This window comes from Erpetoichthys calabaricus, chromosome 5 (genome assembly GCF_900747795.2).
Source record: "Erpetoichthys calabaricus chromosome 5, fErpCal1.3, whole genome shotgun sequence".
In the NCBI taxonomy this organism is placed as follows: Eukaryota; Metazoa; Chordata; class Cladistia; order Polypteriformes; family Polypteridae; genus Erpetoichthys; species Erpetoichthys calabaricus.
In genome coordinates, this window is record NC_041398.2 from 128,420,073 (window position 1) to 128,438,539 (window position 18,467).

Consider the following 18,467-nt stretch of genomic DNA (forward strand, 5'->3'; position numbering starts at 1 on the left):
GGACTTTCCTGGCTTACCTACCACTTTTTGATATACAGCAAATACCATGTGGCAAGTAGTTTTTTATCTTTGGATTAAATCAGTTCACGAAGATCTTTAGTGTGTTAGAAACATTAGTAAGTGGAAATCCTATTCATTGCTAAACTGACCAATCTTGGATGTAGCTGTGAAGATTAAGTATATAATGTACAAAAAATTAATTAATATATTTCTATAATTATAAAATGAGTATGTACACCTCTATTGGTCTCAATCACAATCTAACATGCAAAATGTTCCATTTATTAAAATGGAGACAAAGGACACTAGTGATTTAAACATTTAGGTTCTTACAACAAGACAGTTACATCTATAGATGCAATCACTGAGGGTTATACAAAATGTAACATAGTTACAAACTTTGTGACTGCTATTTTTTCCTGATTTTCATTAAGCTTTTTGTATACATAATTGTAAATCAAACAGTAAAAAATGAAAAAGCAATAAAAATATTACAAAAATAACCAGTACACCTCCCAGTGTACATTGCATATGTTTAGAGTATAGTAGCTATTTTCTCCTTAACCTCCTTAGCATTATGTTTACCCCCAGAAAAACTATCCAAAAATGTTACATTTTTTTCCACCAGAAAAAACGTTATTACATGTAACAGAAACATGTAAATACCAAAACATCAAGATAAATACAATAAGAAAGGTTATGTCTGGTGTCCATTGCTGTACTGATGCAGTTTTAGTACACGTTTTGTTCATGTAATATGTTATGCAGCCCAACACTGTAATTGGGTCAGTAGAAGCACATTTCTCTGTGCACTTATTATATTTTTTTCTGTTGCATACACATGAGGGGGTAGAATATCAGTGCCTGATCCTCATGATCAATGCACCCACTGTGTTATTGTAGACTTCCACATATCCCATTACACGAAAATCGTCAGTTACTGCATTGTGAACAGTGTTTAGGGAGCTAATGTCTCTCTTGACATTGCACTTGATTGCATTCATTTTGCCTTTTTGCTATGCAGCTACTGCCAAACTACAGTGAAGCTTCATGTAACCAAATTCACCAAGCATATCATGGTGGTTCAATCATACAGTACCATAGTTTCATTATCCATGTCAACATCTGATGACCAATTCATAGCCTCTTACTATTGCTTGGTTTGAGCAATGGGTAAGTTTTAGTCTGTTCTAAAACTGGATTAACAGCTTTTCATTTGCCATTGTGTTTTTTTGCTAATGGCTCCACCCCATTCATAGATATTAATTAGCTACCATAGAGTTGCCACAAAGAGGCAGAATGCATAGCAGTATTCATGATTGTTCTGTAGCATGATGTTATTTCCTTCACTAGATGACAGCAAAATACTGTCCCAAGAATTATGCAGGTTTAACACTATAAAGTGGATGACTACACTTCAACCTGAATCTAAGTTGGGTTTAACCATATTTACTTAGAATTACGAACATAAGTAACTCTTGGGGTTCACGCCAGGATAATGAGTAATATGACAAGCTATAATTGTAACGAACTGGAGAATACATAATATAACTTTAAGATATGTAACAATCTATAATACAGAAATAATGACAATAATTTAAATGGTACCTATTGTGCCAGCCCTATGCCATTGCTTTTGCAACACTCTCCCACGCCAGGCACATGGAAAACACTTTGATCTTCTGTGGGTTACAATATGTGAAAGTGATGGTATCATTTCATTTTTTGAATAAATTCAACCACCACTATTAAGTACTGCTTAATCTCCATACAAACAAGTGGTAGTTTTATTAAAATTGTTATCAGTCTTTTGATCAAGAAGATAGTTAATGCTTATATTAGTATTAATTCTAGAATTAAATATAACTGTCACAGACTGTTGAGACATGTTAACGTTGACATCCTGTATCTACTCACTAAAACAGTAAGCTGCCATGTGTATGAGGTCCCCAGAGTGGAAAAAACAGGTTTTTGGTAAGAGGGCCTTTTCACCACAAACACATTTTTTCTTTTGTACCACAATCATATATATCTACATCTTCACATCAGGAATAATTTTACCATTAATGACTTACAGGTTCTTTGCAATATTTTTCCAAGAGAAAGTGGCTGCAGCTTGTATGTCTTAGAGGTTGCAGTGATTAAGAACCCTGAATTAATTTTTGATAGTTGAATAAGGGTTATATACAACCAGCCGGTAAGCAGATTATGAAATGGACAGCATAAATTTATATATGACTTTCATTTACATAACATTTTATCACTTCTTCCTGAGCAATTTTACATGAATATTTCATAATTCCGCAATTGTAGAAGATGAAATCACTTCCAAATTGACAATGATGATTTTTTTTTTTTTGGCTTTAACTGGGTGATTGCTGTCTGTAGTTTCAGAATAAAACAATAATAGATCATCACCTGGGTGTCCCATTTACATCTTAGAAATAGTTGAAGATTGTGGTTGTAGGACAATATTTGTTTCTCCAAATACAATTGCATTTTTTGCTACATATCCCTGCTTGTTTTTGTTCACAGGACTAACTGCTTTACGTCGTGGTATAGGTAAAGATACTCAACCTTTAGATATGCAAGTTGTGGGATCAGTGGCTGTCAATTTTAATGACTTTGAACAAGCAGTGAACAATGTGAAACCAAGTGCCATGAGAGAAGTTGCAATTGATGTTCCAAAGGTAAGGTTATTTTAATGAGCAGAATACAAGATTGAATGTTTTTTGTTCTACTTTTTTCAATTAAATCCTGAAAGTGAGTTTTCCACAGTTTTCATTTTAAGCTGTTTTTATGATGATTCTGTGAGTTTATAATAAAATGTTAAGTCCCCTTACTGAGTTCTCCCTTGACAAAAATCTTTGTTATTATATAAATGTGCTAGGAAAATATATCATCAAAGACCTCCATGGCATCTGACAAGCAGTGGGGGGAAGGTTACGTTTAAAAGTAATTTAAATTACTCATTAGTTACAAAAAAGAAACTACATTTGTTATATAGTTGCTTATTATAAAATGTAATGCGTTACAAACAGTGCATTACTTTTGTGTTGCCTTTTCTTCTTTTGTAAAAATAAAACTACAAATTTGACAAGCCATCATTTGTTCTTAAATGCTTAGCCCATATACTGTATGAACCTTCATGAAACTAACCAGAAACACAGCCAACAGTGAACCTGCTATCATCTGTGAAAAGCACAGGGTGCCAGTGGTGGACCTGCGAATTCTGTCGAGCTCAACAGTGCCAGGCAGTAAGCACAGGGCCAACTAGATAATGTCAGGCTCTCCGGCCACCCTTATGAAGTCTGTTTCTGATTGTTTGGTCAGAGACATTCACACCAATGGCCTGCTGGAGGTCATTTTGTAGGGCCCTGGCAGTGCTCATCCTGTTCTTCCTTGCCCAAAGGAGCAGATCCTGGTCCTGCTGATGGGTTAAGGACCTTCTATGGCCCTGTCCAACTCTCCTAGAGTAACTGCCTGTCTCCTGGATCTCCTCCATGCCCTTGAGACTGTGCTGGGAGATACAGCAAACCTTCTGGCAATGACACATATTGAAGTGTCATCCTGGAGAAGTTGGACTATCTGTGCAACCTCTGTAGGGTCCAGGTATCGCCTCATGCTACCAGTAGTGACACTGACTGTAGCCAAATGCAAAACTAGTGAAAAAACAGTCAGAAAAGATGAGGAGGAAAAACTGTTAAACCATTCCTGTTTTGGGGGTCATCTCATTGTTCTTCCTCTAGTGCACCTGTTGTTAATTTCATTAACACCAAAGCAGCTGAAACTGAATAACAACCCCCTCTGCTACTTAACTGGCCAGATCAATATCCCAGGAGTTTCATTGATTTGATGCTATACTCTGATTAAAAAGTGTTTCTTTAATTTTTTGAGCAGTATACTATAAATAAGACCAAATAAATTTACATTTTTGGGGAAAAATGTTTCCTGATGTTGCTTTTAGTGTCTATGAACTGTTGTCTATGGCTATTTCCTGTTTCACTGGGGTATAAATATGAGGTAACACAAAGTTAAAATTAGGGATACACGATAATATCGGATTTATATCTGTATCTGCAGATAATGGGTTAAAATTATTTTATCGGCATTGGCCCGATGACTAAATTGGACCGATAATTCGAACCAATGTTGATGATGCATTCACTGTGTTCCGGATGTGCCAGACGTTTAGGCGACGCTGGGCTACTGTGCGAAAATGTCTGCGGTGTGGAAATTTTTCAAAGTGAGTGAGAGCGACATAAAATATGCCATTTGCAACACTTGCTCGACTAATGTTTTGCGCAGAGAGACCAAAGTGCGAAATTTCAATACCACCAATTTAATTACACACTTGAAGACACGCCATCCTGACAAATATACAGAATTCCTCAGAGCAAAAGAGGAGAATCTTGTGCCACCGCGCACAAAATCAAAAACTGCAGTTGCTCAACGTGTTGATCAGTTACTTGAAAAATCAAAGAAATTTGATAAAGATAACCCTAAAGCTCAAACAATTACTGCAAAGGTGATGGAATTTATTGCTCTGGACGATCAGCCATTTTCTGTTGTAGAAGATACGGGATTTCGAAAGCTTTTTGAGCCCCGTTACCAGATACCCAGTCGCTGTTCTTTTTCTGACATAGCACTTCCAGAGTTACATAAGATTGTGGAAAGTCATGTGCAAAAACGTCTTGCTGAAGATGTCACAGCCATAAACTTTACCACTGATATATGGACATCTGATATGAGTGCTATTAGTATGCTTAGTTTAACTGCTCAGTGGATCGACTGCAAGTTTGAATTGCAGAAAGAAATCGTGCATGCCCAAGAATGCTCTGGATCACACGCGGGAGCTGCACTCTCTGTGGCGTTTAAAAGAATGTTTGAAACATGGAAAAATACCCAAAGAGAATGTTCATGTAGTATTACGAGACAATGTACGCAGCGCTGCAAAGGTTATGGATGAATGCGGGATCCCAAGTTTGCCATGTATGGCTCATACTTTACAGCTTGCCGTGAACGATGGCGTACTATCCCAGCGCAGTGTCTCGGATACAATAGCGATCGGCAGAAAAATAGTCGTTCACTTTAAGCATTCACAGTTAGCCAACTCGTGTCTCAAAACTACACAAACTGAACTTGGTATGCAGCCGAAAATGCTTCAGTAAGACGTTTCGACTAGATGGAACATCCATCCATCCATCCATTTTCCAACCCGCTGAATCCGAACACAGGGTCACGGGGGTCTGCTGGAGCCAATCCCAGCCAACACAGGGCACAAGGCAGGAACCAATCCTGGGCAGGGTGCCAACCCACCGCAGGACACACACAAACACACCCACACACCAAGCACACACTAGGGCCAATTTAGAATCCAATCCACCTAACTAGCATGTCTTTGGACTGTGGGAGGAAACCGGAGCGCCCGGAGGAAACCCACGCAGACACCGGGAGAACATGCAAACTCCACGCAGGGAGGACCCGGGAAGCGAACCCAGGTCCCCAGATCTCCCAACTGCGAGGCAGCAGCGCTACCCACTGCGCCACCGTGCCGCCCCTAGATGGAACAGCACATTCTATATGCTGCAAAGCTTGCTGAAGCAGAAAAGAGCCCTTGGGGCTTATGCCTCTGATTTTGAGTTACCTGCAACTCTAACGCCTAATCAGTGGGGTTTGATCGAGAACATAATCACACTCCTTGCTCCATTTGAACAACTGACAAAAGAAATTTGCCAGTCTGAAGCCTTGGCTTCTAACGTTATTCCCTCAGTTAATGCTTTAAAACGACTGTTGACTAAAAGCGCTCATACTAATTTCGGAGTCAAAACCAGTAAAAGCACTCTCTTGGAGGCTGTAAACAATCGTTTCATTGAGATTTACACAGAATCCATGTACTGTGTTGCCACTATTGTAGACCCGAGATACAAAGACCGCTATTTTGATGCAGATATAAAATCACTGACACTCAAAATGTTGCAAGCTCAGATGGAACTTGCATCGAACGAAATACAAACGACTGAATCACAGATAGATGGTCCACAACAGAAAAGGGCCAAGATAAATGACGAGGTGGCATGCACGCTGTTCGAAATGTACAACGAAATTCTTGAAGAGAACACATTGATGCCTCAGGAAAACAGCCAGATGACAACAGAGGTGAGTTAAAAAAAAAAAAAAAAGCTCTGTGGAGATCTTTACAAAATTGTTTTAAGTAAATAACTAGGGCTGTCGGATCGAATATCACTATTCTAACATAATTCGAATGTATAAAAAATCTTGGAAGGCAAGAAAGAAAAACACATATATATGCCTTGTACATCCGGCGCTGCTGAGAGTGGCAGCCTTTTCAGCAGCTCCGTGTATAACTGTATGTGTATGTGTACTTTTCTACTTTTATTTTTCCATTTTTATTTATTGATCACTCCTATCACTTTATTTTATGTGGATTTGTTCACTGGACACACTTACTTTTACAACGTGGGCATGGATTTTTACACGCCGAGACTCGCCTATTCAAGTACTCAACTTCGAGCGCTGAGAACAAATGCCAGTGCCGGTGTGGTTCCCTATTTACCCGACGAGGTAAGAAGGCGGTATCGTGGCAGCAGAGCGGGCACTAAGCTGAAAATGAAGCGGCTTGCGAGAAAGTGGCGTTTTAAGTGTTCGGTGCCTTCTGTGATTCTGGGGAATGTGAACTCAATCTCAAATAAGATCGACGAAGTTGCTGCGCTGGTGAAAAATGTCAGAACCTACAGAGAATGTGGTTTGTTGTGTTTTTGCGAAACGTGGCTAACTGACACCATCCCAGATGCTAACATGGAGCTACCCGGGTTTAGCACAGTTAGAGCGGACAGAGATGCAAGTACCTGTGGGAAGCACAAAGGAGGAGGACTCGCTCTCTATAACCAGGTTTCCATCCAAGGAGTTTTTGCGAAAAAATATTTAGCGCTTCAAATTTTTTTACCGATATAGCTGATGGAAATGCTAATTATCGATAAAATGTTGTACATGTCGACATAATATTTTTCCGTTTAACTTTAGCGCATAAATTCCATATCGATACTTCAGATGTCGCAAAAACTACATTGGAAACACTTTTTGTCGGAAAAAAGGGCTTTAACGCAAATAAATGTGTCACATTTTCATCACGTGCAATCAAAACGAGAATGGCAAAGAGACTCGTTATTTCCTCAATTTAATTTAATCATTAATATTAACTTTAGTTTTTTTTTGATTAAACGTCGTTATTTTGTATTAATTCAAATTTCAGTTTTAATTAAAAACCTTAGCAGGTTACAGTACTAATTCAGTTGTTATCGCACTAAGAAGGGATGTTGAAAGGTAGGCTCACCTGTACAGATCCGATGCTGCAAACACAGCTGCATCATGGGCACTTCCAGGAGTGCCAACGCAAATGTCTCGTATCATGCACCTGTCATCAACAAGGGCCTGGAGAACAATAGATGGCCACCCTTTGCGATTAATGTAATCGCGGTAGCCTTCCGTCGGGGGAAGAATAGGCACATGCGTGTCATCCAGCGCACCGTAAATCTGTGGCACAAGATGCACCAAGGAATTGCGGTATGCAGTTTCATTGGCCTCCGCTACAGTCGGAAGTCTGATATAACGCCGCATTAATTTTTCTTTAATAGCGGTGCACACAGCATATACACATCGATTGACGGTAGTTTTACTAACCCTGAAAGTTTCTCCAACTACTCTATACTCGGCGCAGGTTGCCAGCTTCTAAAGGGCGATGGCAATCCGCTTTTGGGTTGGAAGCGGTGGTCGATGGCAACCTGTGATGGGCGCGACATCAGGACTGATGAATCCACACAACATCTCAAACGTCGGCCGTGTCATTCTAAAATGTTGCAGCCAGAGATTTTCTGTGAAGTGTCTCTCCACCACCTCCTCCCAGAAGGTCTTATTCCGTCGTCTCTCCCATACCCGTGGGTTTCGTTGCACTGGGGTACTTTCTTCGAGCTCTAGGGCTATCAGACAAGCAACTGCTTCATTCTGCTGTCGTCTTCGGATATTATGTACAATTCCAATTATTTGTGAAATTGAAATAACAGTAAGCTGGCAAATTTCAAAAAACTGTCTGAATAATCTCTCCATTTCTTTGTTTCTTTGTTTAGTGGAGGGGGTGTAACGTGGAAAACAAAAGGTAGATAATTTGCGACATACACAAAATTATGTATGGAAACGGCTCAAGGGCAGATTTTTTTCGCGATACAACAAAACTTGTGCGACAGTTCGTTTTGGGGGGGGGGGATGACGTCATCATGCACACCATTTTATCGATAAAAAGCCAGTTGGATGGAAACAGGCTGGAGACAGCAAATTTCGCACATTTTTTTTACGTATATTCTGTTTGTCGATAACAAAACATTGCAAAAAACTGGATGGAAACTTATTGAATGTTAATACACGGTGGTGTAACTCTGGACATGTTAACGTCAAAATCTCCACTTGCTGCAGGGACATCGAACTGTTGGCTGTAAGTTTGCGTCCCTATTACTTGCCCAGAGAGTTTGGACACGTCATTGTTGTTATTGTATACATTCCTCCTCGGGCGGACGTGGAGACAGCGAGTGACATCATCCATTCTGCTGTTGCTAAGTTACAAACGCAGCACCCTGAGGCGCTTGTGCTAATCGCTGGAGACTTTAACCATGTGACGCTGGACAAAACATCACCTGCCTTCTCCCAGTATGTGGACTGTAACACCCGGGGAAATAAGACTATTGATTTACTGTATGCAAACATTAAAGATGCATACAGCGCCACCCGGCGCTTGGGAAAGCAGATCATAACCTGGTTCTGCTTCAGCCTCACTACAAACCAAAAGTGAGGGTCCTACCTGCAACCACACGATCATTCAGGAAGTGGACCCCGGAGGCTGAGAATACTCTGAGAGAATGTTTTGAAACTACAGACTGGGATATCCTGCAGGGATCACATAGTGAGAACTTTGAGGAAGTTGTTGACTGCACTACTGACTACATCAACTTCTGTATGGACATTGTAGTTCCAGTAAGAACTGTACGCTGCTATGCTAACAACAAGCCATGGATTACAACTGACATCAAGGGCCTTTTGAACCAGAAGAAAATGGCTTTTAAAGACGGTGATCAGCATGAGCTCAAGCGCGTGCAGAAGGAACTCTGAGTCCAGCTCAGGGCGGCGAAGGAGCAGTACAGGAGAAAGCTGGAGCAGAAGTTGCAGAATAACAGCATGAAGGAAGTGTGGGATGGGATGAAAATCATCACTGGCTGCAGCTCGAAGCGGGGTATCACCATCGAGAGAGACGTGAAGAGAGCAAACAGGTTTGACCACCCTAACCCACTCTCACTTTCACCTCGGAGTACTGCACCCTCCACACATCCTTCTGCTGATACCAACATAGGAGAGACATCCCCACCCATAATTACAACAGCGCAGGTGAGCAGAGAGCTGAGGAGACTTTGTGCCAGCAAAGCAGCGGGTCCAGATGGAGTATCGCCACGACTGCTGAAGGTCTGTGCATCGGAGCTGGGGGGGTCCTCTACAGCGCATCTTCAACCTGAGCCTGGAACAGGGGAGAGTCCCGAGGCTTTGGAAAACATCTTGCATCACCCCAGTCCCAAAGGTATCACGTCCTAGTGAGCTGAATGACTTTCGGCCTGTTGCTCTGACATCACAATGTGATGAAGACCATGGAGAGGCTGCTGCTTCGCCACCTTAGGCCACAGGTTCAACACGCCCTTGACCCTCTGCAGTTTGCATATCAGGAGAAGGTGGGAGCGGAGGATGCCATCATCTATATGCTACATCGATCCCTCTCCCACATAGACAGAGGCAGTGGTGCTGTAAGAATTATGTTTCTAGACTTCTCTAGTGCCTTCAACACAATCCAACCTCTGCTCATTAGGGACAAGCTGACAGAGATGGGAGTAGATTCATACCTAGTGGCATGGATCGTGGACTATCTTAAAGACAGACCTCAGTATGTGCGTCTTGGGAACTGCACGTCTGACATTGTGGTCAGCAACACAGGAGCGCCACAAGGGACTGTACTTTCTCCGGTCCTGTTCAGCCTATATACATCGGACTTCCAATACAACTCGGAGTCCTGCCACGTGCAAAAGTTCGCTGATGACACTGCTATCATGGGCTGCATCAGGAATGGGCTGGAGGAGAAGTATAGGGACCTAATCAATGACTTTGTTAAATGGTGCGACTCAAACCACCTACAACTGAACACCAGCAAAACCAAGGAGCTGGTGGTGGATTTTAGGAGGCCCAGACCCCTCATGGACCCCGTGATCATCAAAGGTGACTGTGTACAGATAGTGCAGACCTATAAATATCTGGGAGTGCAGCTGGATGATAAATTAGACTGGACTGCCAATACTGATGCTCTGTGCAAGAAAGGACAGAGCCGACTATACTTCCTTAGAAGGCTGGCGTCCTTCAACATCTGCAATAAGATTCTGCAGATGTTCTATCAGACAGTTGTGGCGAGCGCCCTCTTCTACGCGGTGGTGTGCTGGGGAGGCAGCATTAAGAAGAAAGACGCTTCACGCCTAGACAAACTGGTGAGGAAGGCAGGCTCTATTGTTGGCATGGAGCTGGACAGTTTAACATCTGTGGCAGAGCGAAGGGCGCTCAGCAGGCTCCTATCAATTATGGAGAATCCACTGCATCCACTAAATAGTATCCTTTCCAGACAGAGGAGCAGCTTCAGCGACAGACTGCTGTCACTGTCCTGCTCCACTGACAGATTGAGAAGATCGTTCCTCCCCCAAACTATGCGACTCTTCAATTCCACCCGGGGGGTAAACGTTAACATTTAACATTATACAAAGTTATTGTCTGTTTTTCACCTGCATTATTATTATTATCAATCTTTAATTTAATATTATTTATTGTATCAGTATGCTGCTGCTGGATAATTTGAATTTCCCAATGGGATTAATAAAGTATCTATCTATCTATCTATCTATCTATCTATCTATCTATCTATCTATCTATCTATCTATCTATCTATCTATCTATCTATCTATCTATCTATCTATCTATCTATGTGTAATATATATAACACATATAAAAAGCAAACAAGAATCGAAAATATGAAAAATACATCTATTGAAACCAAAACAAATTAACTTTAACTCCATTCTGATACTAGAAAAATAAATATAGAGTTAAATGTCGATAAAAGTTAAGTAGGTATAATAAAATAGGCATCTAGGATATATCATTAATTAAAAAAGAACAAATTGGTATTAGTGGGCTCCTTTCAAAAAAACATTAGGGGGGAGCGATTAAAACTGTTATGAAAACTCGGGTCGCAAATACTTAAAGGTTGAGAAATGCTGTGATAGACTAACGTTTAAAAAAAAATTTTTTTTGAATGCAACGCGATCTACCTGCACTCCCTTTGCAATCTATAGGTCGATCGCGATCGACGCATTGGGCACACCTGCTGTAGATCATGATCTGCTTACAAGTTGCTCATTATTGCTTAAGAGACAGGTGAAAACAGTGGCTTCAATGAATGTGATTGGCTCCCACACAAAAAAGCAACGCAAAGAGAAATAAGACACAAACCGCACTGGCACTTTCTAAAGACAATGTACAAAAGAAAAATAAACAAAATTGTCAGTGATTGCTGAAACAAAGTAAATGCAGTCATTTTTTTCTTTTTTTCCTAGAGGCCAGAGGGCCTTATATCCCTGTGTCTATTTTTTATAGTAAATAAACTGAAGCATTGTGACCCTTTAAGTGTTTTACAAATGAAAAAAGTGTATTAAATGTTACTTTGTTGTGGTATTTTAAGTATTTTGTGTATTATAATCAATTATTAGCATTTTTCAAAGTAACAAAAAAAATGTAAAACGAGTTTGTGTTTATTAATGAAACTATTTAGTTAACATGCACCGAACAAAAATATGAAGCAAAGAAGTATACACACACATATATATATATATATATATATATATATACACATATCTGTATATATATATATGTATGTATGTGTATATATATGTGTGTGTATATATATATATATGTGTGTGTATATATATATATATATATATATATATATATGTGTGTGTGTGTGTGTATGTATATATATATATATATATATATATATATATATATGTGTATATGTATATATATATATATATATATATATATATATATATATATGTGTGTGTGTGTATATATGTGTGTGTATATATATATATATATATATATATATATATATATATATATATATATATATATATAATATGTATATATATATATATATATATATATATATATATATATATATGAATATATATATATATATATGTGTATATATACATATTATAAAAAGAAATCCTGTCCACTGTCCTGATAGATCACACATCGTAGACTTTCTCGGAATATAATTTAAAGACCCGCGAGACGAAAGAGACCTGCCACGGTGCGTCTCACGGGAACATAGAACAAGAGTCTTGCAAGACACACCCTACTTACAAGCAATATCAAAAAAAACAAATCAGTAGTGTAAAGGCAGTCATGCAGCACACACAGCTCCAGGGCTCTCAGTGCATATAAAGTGTATCAGGTCAATACGGTAGAAATGAGTAGGGTAGAAATGAAATTAATAGGGTAGAAATGAAACGTCGACGATTAAACGAAGAAGAAAGAAAAGCACGGAGAAAAGAGACTCAAATGTGTTGGACAGAAGAAAGAGCAAAAAAGAATAATCGAGGTGCAAATTCAGAAAATTAGGAAATTAATTATCAGCCCGGAACAAGTGGAATTGGAAAAAAAAGCACGTCCAGTCCGGCTCAGAATTAAATGACAGTGAGTAAAAGACAAAGTAGAACTTCATAGAGATGTTTACAAATGTTGGCGCTAAACACATGCAGAGCAGGATAGAGACTATGAAACCAGGGAAATTAGAAAGGCTCAAAAAAAAAAAAAAAACGTTGGCGCTATACACATATGGAGAAAGATAAAGGATATGAAAGTAGGAAAATTAGAAAATATAAAAAAGTAAAGATTGCAGTAGCGCAAACAAACTGCCTCATTTAACTATGCACCAGTCTAACTTTGGTTTTGCACAATAATTACTACACTATTGCACTATTAATTAACACTTAATTCTACTTTATTCACATAATTGTACTTATTTATTATGTTCTACTATACTGTTATCTTTCGATCTATGACTTTTTGTTAATCTAACTGATATTCTTCTAACTTTGCACAGTTTTTGATAAGCGGATCAGGATGCATTTCACTGCGTGTTGTCCTGTATAACTATGCATGTGACAAATAAAAAATCTTGAGAATTTCAAAAACGGAGTTTACCGCACATGCATGTATTGGTTACTTTGTTAATGTATATATATTTATATACACACACATATATATATAATATAATATATATATATATCCACATATATCCACATATATATGTGGATATATATATATATATATATATGTGGATATATATATATATATATATATATATATATATATATATATATATATATATAATATGTATATATATATAATATGTATATATAATATGTATGTATAAAATAAGTTATTTATTTCTTTACTGTTGTACGCTTTTCTGTTTTTTAAAATTGTAGATTGGTTAGATTTATTCCATCAAAAAGAAAGAAAAAAGTTTTGTGGTATTTAATACTGCAGTCTGTAAAACAAAGGATCAGATAGCCAGCCAAATGTGGCTGAGCAGAAGCCATTTTAATGATTGTAAATAATCTGCAAACGTTGTTATTCTTAAGTGGTATTGCTTATTTCATTGTCATTGTACATTTTACCATTTTTTTTCAGTTTTCATTTTTTCAGTTATTGTTGAATTTGTTGTATTTGTTCCATCAAAAAGAAAGAGAAAAGTGTTATTTAAAGCAACAACCTGCAAAACTGTTTCCCATATAACCAACAGGTAGCCAGCCAAATGTGGCAGATATCATTTGTTTTTAATGACTGAATGTGGTGTGCAAAATTGTTATACAAATAAATGTTCATTTTGTTTGTAATTCTTGTCCAGACAGACATCTTGTCCATTGGTATCGGCATCAGCAGATAAGTACATAGACATTATCAGATATCGGCATCGGCCCAAAATTCCCATATCGGTGCATCTCTAGTTAAAATCCTTTTGTCATCCGTCAGTCTGGGTAAAACCAAAACGCACTCAACTCAAATGAGAAAAAAAGTGTTGAGCTGCATAGATTGGGGAATGGCTACCAAAAAAAAACTAAAGTAGGTATTGAATTGAGATTACCAGTAAGCATAATCAGGGCTATAATAAAGAATTTTGAAAAGCATGAAGCTGTTGCCCCACCTAGAATGAGGAGGATGCTGAGAGAGGCCAATGGGAGCCCAAAGATCACAGTTTCACCACTGCAACGTTTAGTTGAATCTTGGAGATTCACTGTTTCAAAGTCAACTGTGAGATGATACCTGGTATATATGAGGTGCCAATATTTTTGGAATCTTCCTTATTTATATATATAATTCACTAAGCTGACAGAACAAGCAAGACAACCATGGGATACGCATGACATGGCCACGCCCGCCAACTCACAGAGACCCGCCCACCAACGCTAAGACCATGGGATACGATGACAACTCACAGAGCCATGCCCGCTGACAACACAGAGCCACGCCCACCAACTCTTAAGACCATGGGATACGACGACAACTCACAGAGCCACGCCCAGCAACTCTAAGAATTCACTAAGACCATGGCAAGCAAGACGCACGCAAGACAGAGCCCCACCCACCAACAATTCACTAAGCAGCCGACCATGGCACACGCACGACAGAGCCACGCCCGCCAACAATTCGAGCGAGAGCGAAAGCATTTGCCAAGAATGTTTTCATTAATCAAGAACGAAAGTCGGAGGTTCGAAGACGGTCACATACCGTCGTAGTTCCGACCATAAACGATGCCGACTGCCAATCCGGCGGCGTCATTCCCATGACCGGCCGGGCAGCCAACCGGGTAACCAAAGTCTTTGGGTTCCGGGGGAAGTATGGTTGCAAAGCTGAAATTTAAAGGAATTGATGGAAGGACACCACCAGGTGTGGAGCCTTTCTCTTAATTTGACTCAACACGGGAAACTTCACCCAGCCGGACACGGAGAGGATTGACAGATTGATAGCTCATTCTCAATTCTGTGGGTGGTGGTGCATGGCTGTTCTTAGTTGGTGGAGCGATTTGTCTGGTTAATTCCTAAAACGAATGAGACTCCTGCCTGCTAAATAGTTACGCGACCCCCGAGCGGTCAGTGTCCAACTTTTTAGAGGGACAAGTGGCTTTCAGCCACGTGAGATTGAGCATTAACAGGTCTGTGATGCCCTTGGATGTCGGGTACTGCACGCGCGCTACACTGAATGGATCAACGTGTGTCTACCCGGCACTGAGAGGCGTGGGTAAGCCGTTGAACCCCATTCGTGATGGAGACTGGGGCTTGCAATTGTTCCCCACGAACAAGGAATTCCCAGTAAGTGCGGGTCATACGTTTGCACTGATTACGTCCCTGCCCTTTGTACACACCTCCCCTTTGCTACTACCATGGTCGGGTGACTTGGTGGATTATATGTAGAAAAGCAGCCGGAACCGCAAAGAACAATGAAAAGTCAATGTGGCTCAGAGGTGCATATAGACTGTAGCAGACACAAAAGCGACTGAGGCGGTGTTTGGAAAATGAACAGTCAACGTGACTCACAGGTGCATGTGGACTGTACACAGACGAAAGCGACTCAGGTGAGGAGTTGGGGGCGGGCACATGAGCAGGCAGTGCGTACTGAACGATGACTAATAGATGACTAAGAAATCAGCAGACTAGAATGGCGGGGGGACCGGGACAGAGGGTGCGGAATGGGCGTCCTTCCCCTCTCCTCCCGTTCCGCCCTCCGCCCCCGAGCGCCGTCCAGCCCCATCCCACGCTCTGGGAGGAGAAGGCGCGACGGCGGTCCACCAGTTTTCAGTCACGGACAGTTGTATGTTGGTTCGTAGCGTGCATTGTTGCAATGTTACTTTTCTTGGTGGTTTATTAAATTACAGATTTTTCAAATGTTCATTTTTTTCCCTGTGCTTAAAAATCATTAAAAAAGTGGCGTGATTATGTCACGTATGCTATGCCACGGGTTGGCTAGTGGTAAAGAATTGTGTTACTGAAGGAAAATGTTATTTTTTTCCAAAAGTGTTTTAGTGTTTTTGACAATAAAAGCATGAGGCTTACCTAATTGTTCAAGCACAAAATATCAGTCATTGCATGTTTGTTCCCTTATATATATATATATATATATTTTTTTTTTTTTTTGCAGTTTTTCATGAAGGGTGACAATATTTCTGGAGTTGACTCTATGTACTGAATGTTATGCAGCTATATTTTGGCATAACATTTGCATTTCCATTTAGACAGTGATGTTGACCTCTTTTAGTTATTTATTTAGACATGCAGTCAGATGAAGGATGCTTTGCAGCCTTGTCAAAGCTTCTGTTGGTGTTGTTAGGCGTCATTTACTGAGTCAGGTGTTCTGAGTCCTGAAACCAGCATCTCCTTTGGCTCTTTGTTATCAGCTCTCTTAAAAGCAAATAATAAATATGCAATAATAAAAGAGAGATCCCTCTGGGATCAGTAATTGTAGTACTACTTTTTTAATTTACATAAGTTGCTTTGATAAAAATATACTAACAAGGTGGTCAGATTTGCAGATTATGCTAAAATAGGCTAAGTGAAAACACAAAAGAAGTGCTCAAAATTATGAGGACAATTAGTAAAGTGAATTTCACGTGTTACTTTAAAATGATTTCATCATCAAGAACACAGGGTTACAGATGGGAGCTTATTAAGGTCATTATTCTCAAAATTGTTAGAAAGTTTTTTGCCCACACCAGGAACTATAAGAATGTTGAATAAATGACCAAAGATTATGTTGCATAGTAATACTTTAGGGACCTTCAACACACGACCTGATGTACTATAGAAGAGATAGGTAAGTTGATATTTGCAAACTATATTGTGCTGAATGGCTTGCTCTTGTCAGAATTGTCCATACTGTATATTCTTAGAGATTGCAGTGTATTGAGGGGAAAAAGGATGACAACATCAACAAACAGCAGGTATCCAGCACTCAGGCCTCAAACTGGGAATTATTTAGGCCATGTCTGTGTCTTGATATTCTGTTCAAGGAATTAACAAACCCATGAGGAGACAAGACATAACAGACAGGGCTTACCAGAAAGTAAGAAAATTATAGAGACTGAATGGCACAGAACATTGTAACTTGTAAACAGGACTTGTAGACTTCCATTACTCCCACTGTTCTGTGCTCAAGATAGAATCCACATTGTTCTTCATTGACAAGAGGGTCAGTTATTGGTTGGTGTCTCCATTCAGTAAAGCTAATGTGTGCCTCTTTATCACTCCAAGGTCACGGTCTAAGCAGGAGATATTCAAAAAACACTGATTGTTTTTTACAGTTTGAGAAAGCTTTATGATTGTTCAGTTCTTTAGTTATGGTATAGGTTAAATACTTTTATAATATAGTACAAAAAGCAAATCTATAATGTTCAGTTGATTTGCCACGTTTTTAATATTGTTTTGAATTGTTTTGCAGGTTAGATGGGGTGATATTGGAGGGATGGAAGCAGTAAAACTCAAGTTAAAACAGGCTGTGGAATGGCCGATAAAACATCCTGAGTCTTTCAGACGAATGGGAATTCAACCTCCAAAAGGCATTCTTCTCTATGGGCCCCCAGGATGCTCTAAGACTTTGATTGCTAAAGCTTTAGCCAATGAAAGTGGACTTAATTTCTTAGCCATAAAGGTAAAAGTAGATCTGTTTATTTCAACAAGTTATTACTGAGTATGATGATGTTTTTCAATTTATAAATATAAAAAGATTGCTGATACAGTCATCCATCTAGCCATCTTTTTTCCAAACCCACACATTCTTTTGTAGGATCTTCCTTGTATTGGAGCCTTTGAGCTGTGGCAAATCACAGGAGCAAGACTGGACAATGTGACCCTGCTGCTATGTGTTTATTTATTAAAAAATAAAAAAGAAAGAGAGAAGCAAATTCAATAATATGGATTGATTGATGGATGTAGCCAGCATGTCATCTTTCCAGGCTTATGACTTTTTTTATTGTTCCAAAGGCGTATCAAATGATGTTATTTAATCATTGAATTAACTATAGTCTTTACTTAGTCTCTTGGAGGAGAGAATTGGTTACTTCAGATGTAATTTAAAGGTTTCAAAGCAAGGGATAAAAACTTAGCTGTAATTTCTTAGTATTATCTTTTTTGAATTAATTTAGAAAAGGACTAGATTTTTTAAAAATGCTGAGCAACTACTGTAGGGATGTCACGATACTACAGTTTTTGCATTTGATACTAATACCAGTGAATTTGTATGATACTTGATACCAA

The 18,467-nt window shown here is 39.3% G+C and overlaps 1 protein-coding gene across 1 annotated transcript in view; it reads left to right on the forward strand.

Moving 5' to 3' along the window:
* spata5 (spermatogenesis associated 5) overlaps window positions 1–18,467 on the forward strand; it is a 414,461-nt gene that overhangs the window by 107,502 nt on the left and 288,492 nt on the right. Inside the window, exons 10-11 of the mRNA XM_028802032.2 lie at window positions 2,536–2,690; window positions 17,653–17,862. Coding sequence (XP_028657865.2) covers window positions 2,536–2,690; window positions 17,653–17,862 — 365 coding nt within the window. The remainder of the gene's footprint in view (window positions 1–2,535; window positions 2,691–17,652; window positions 17,863–18,467) is intronic.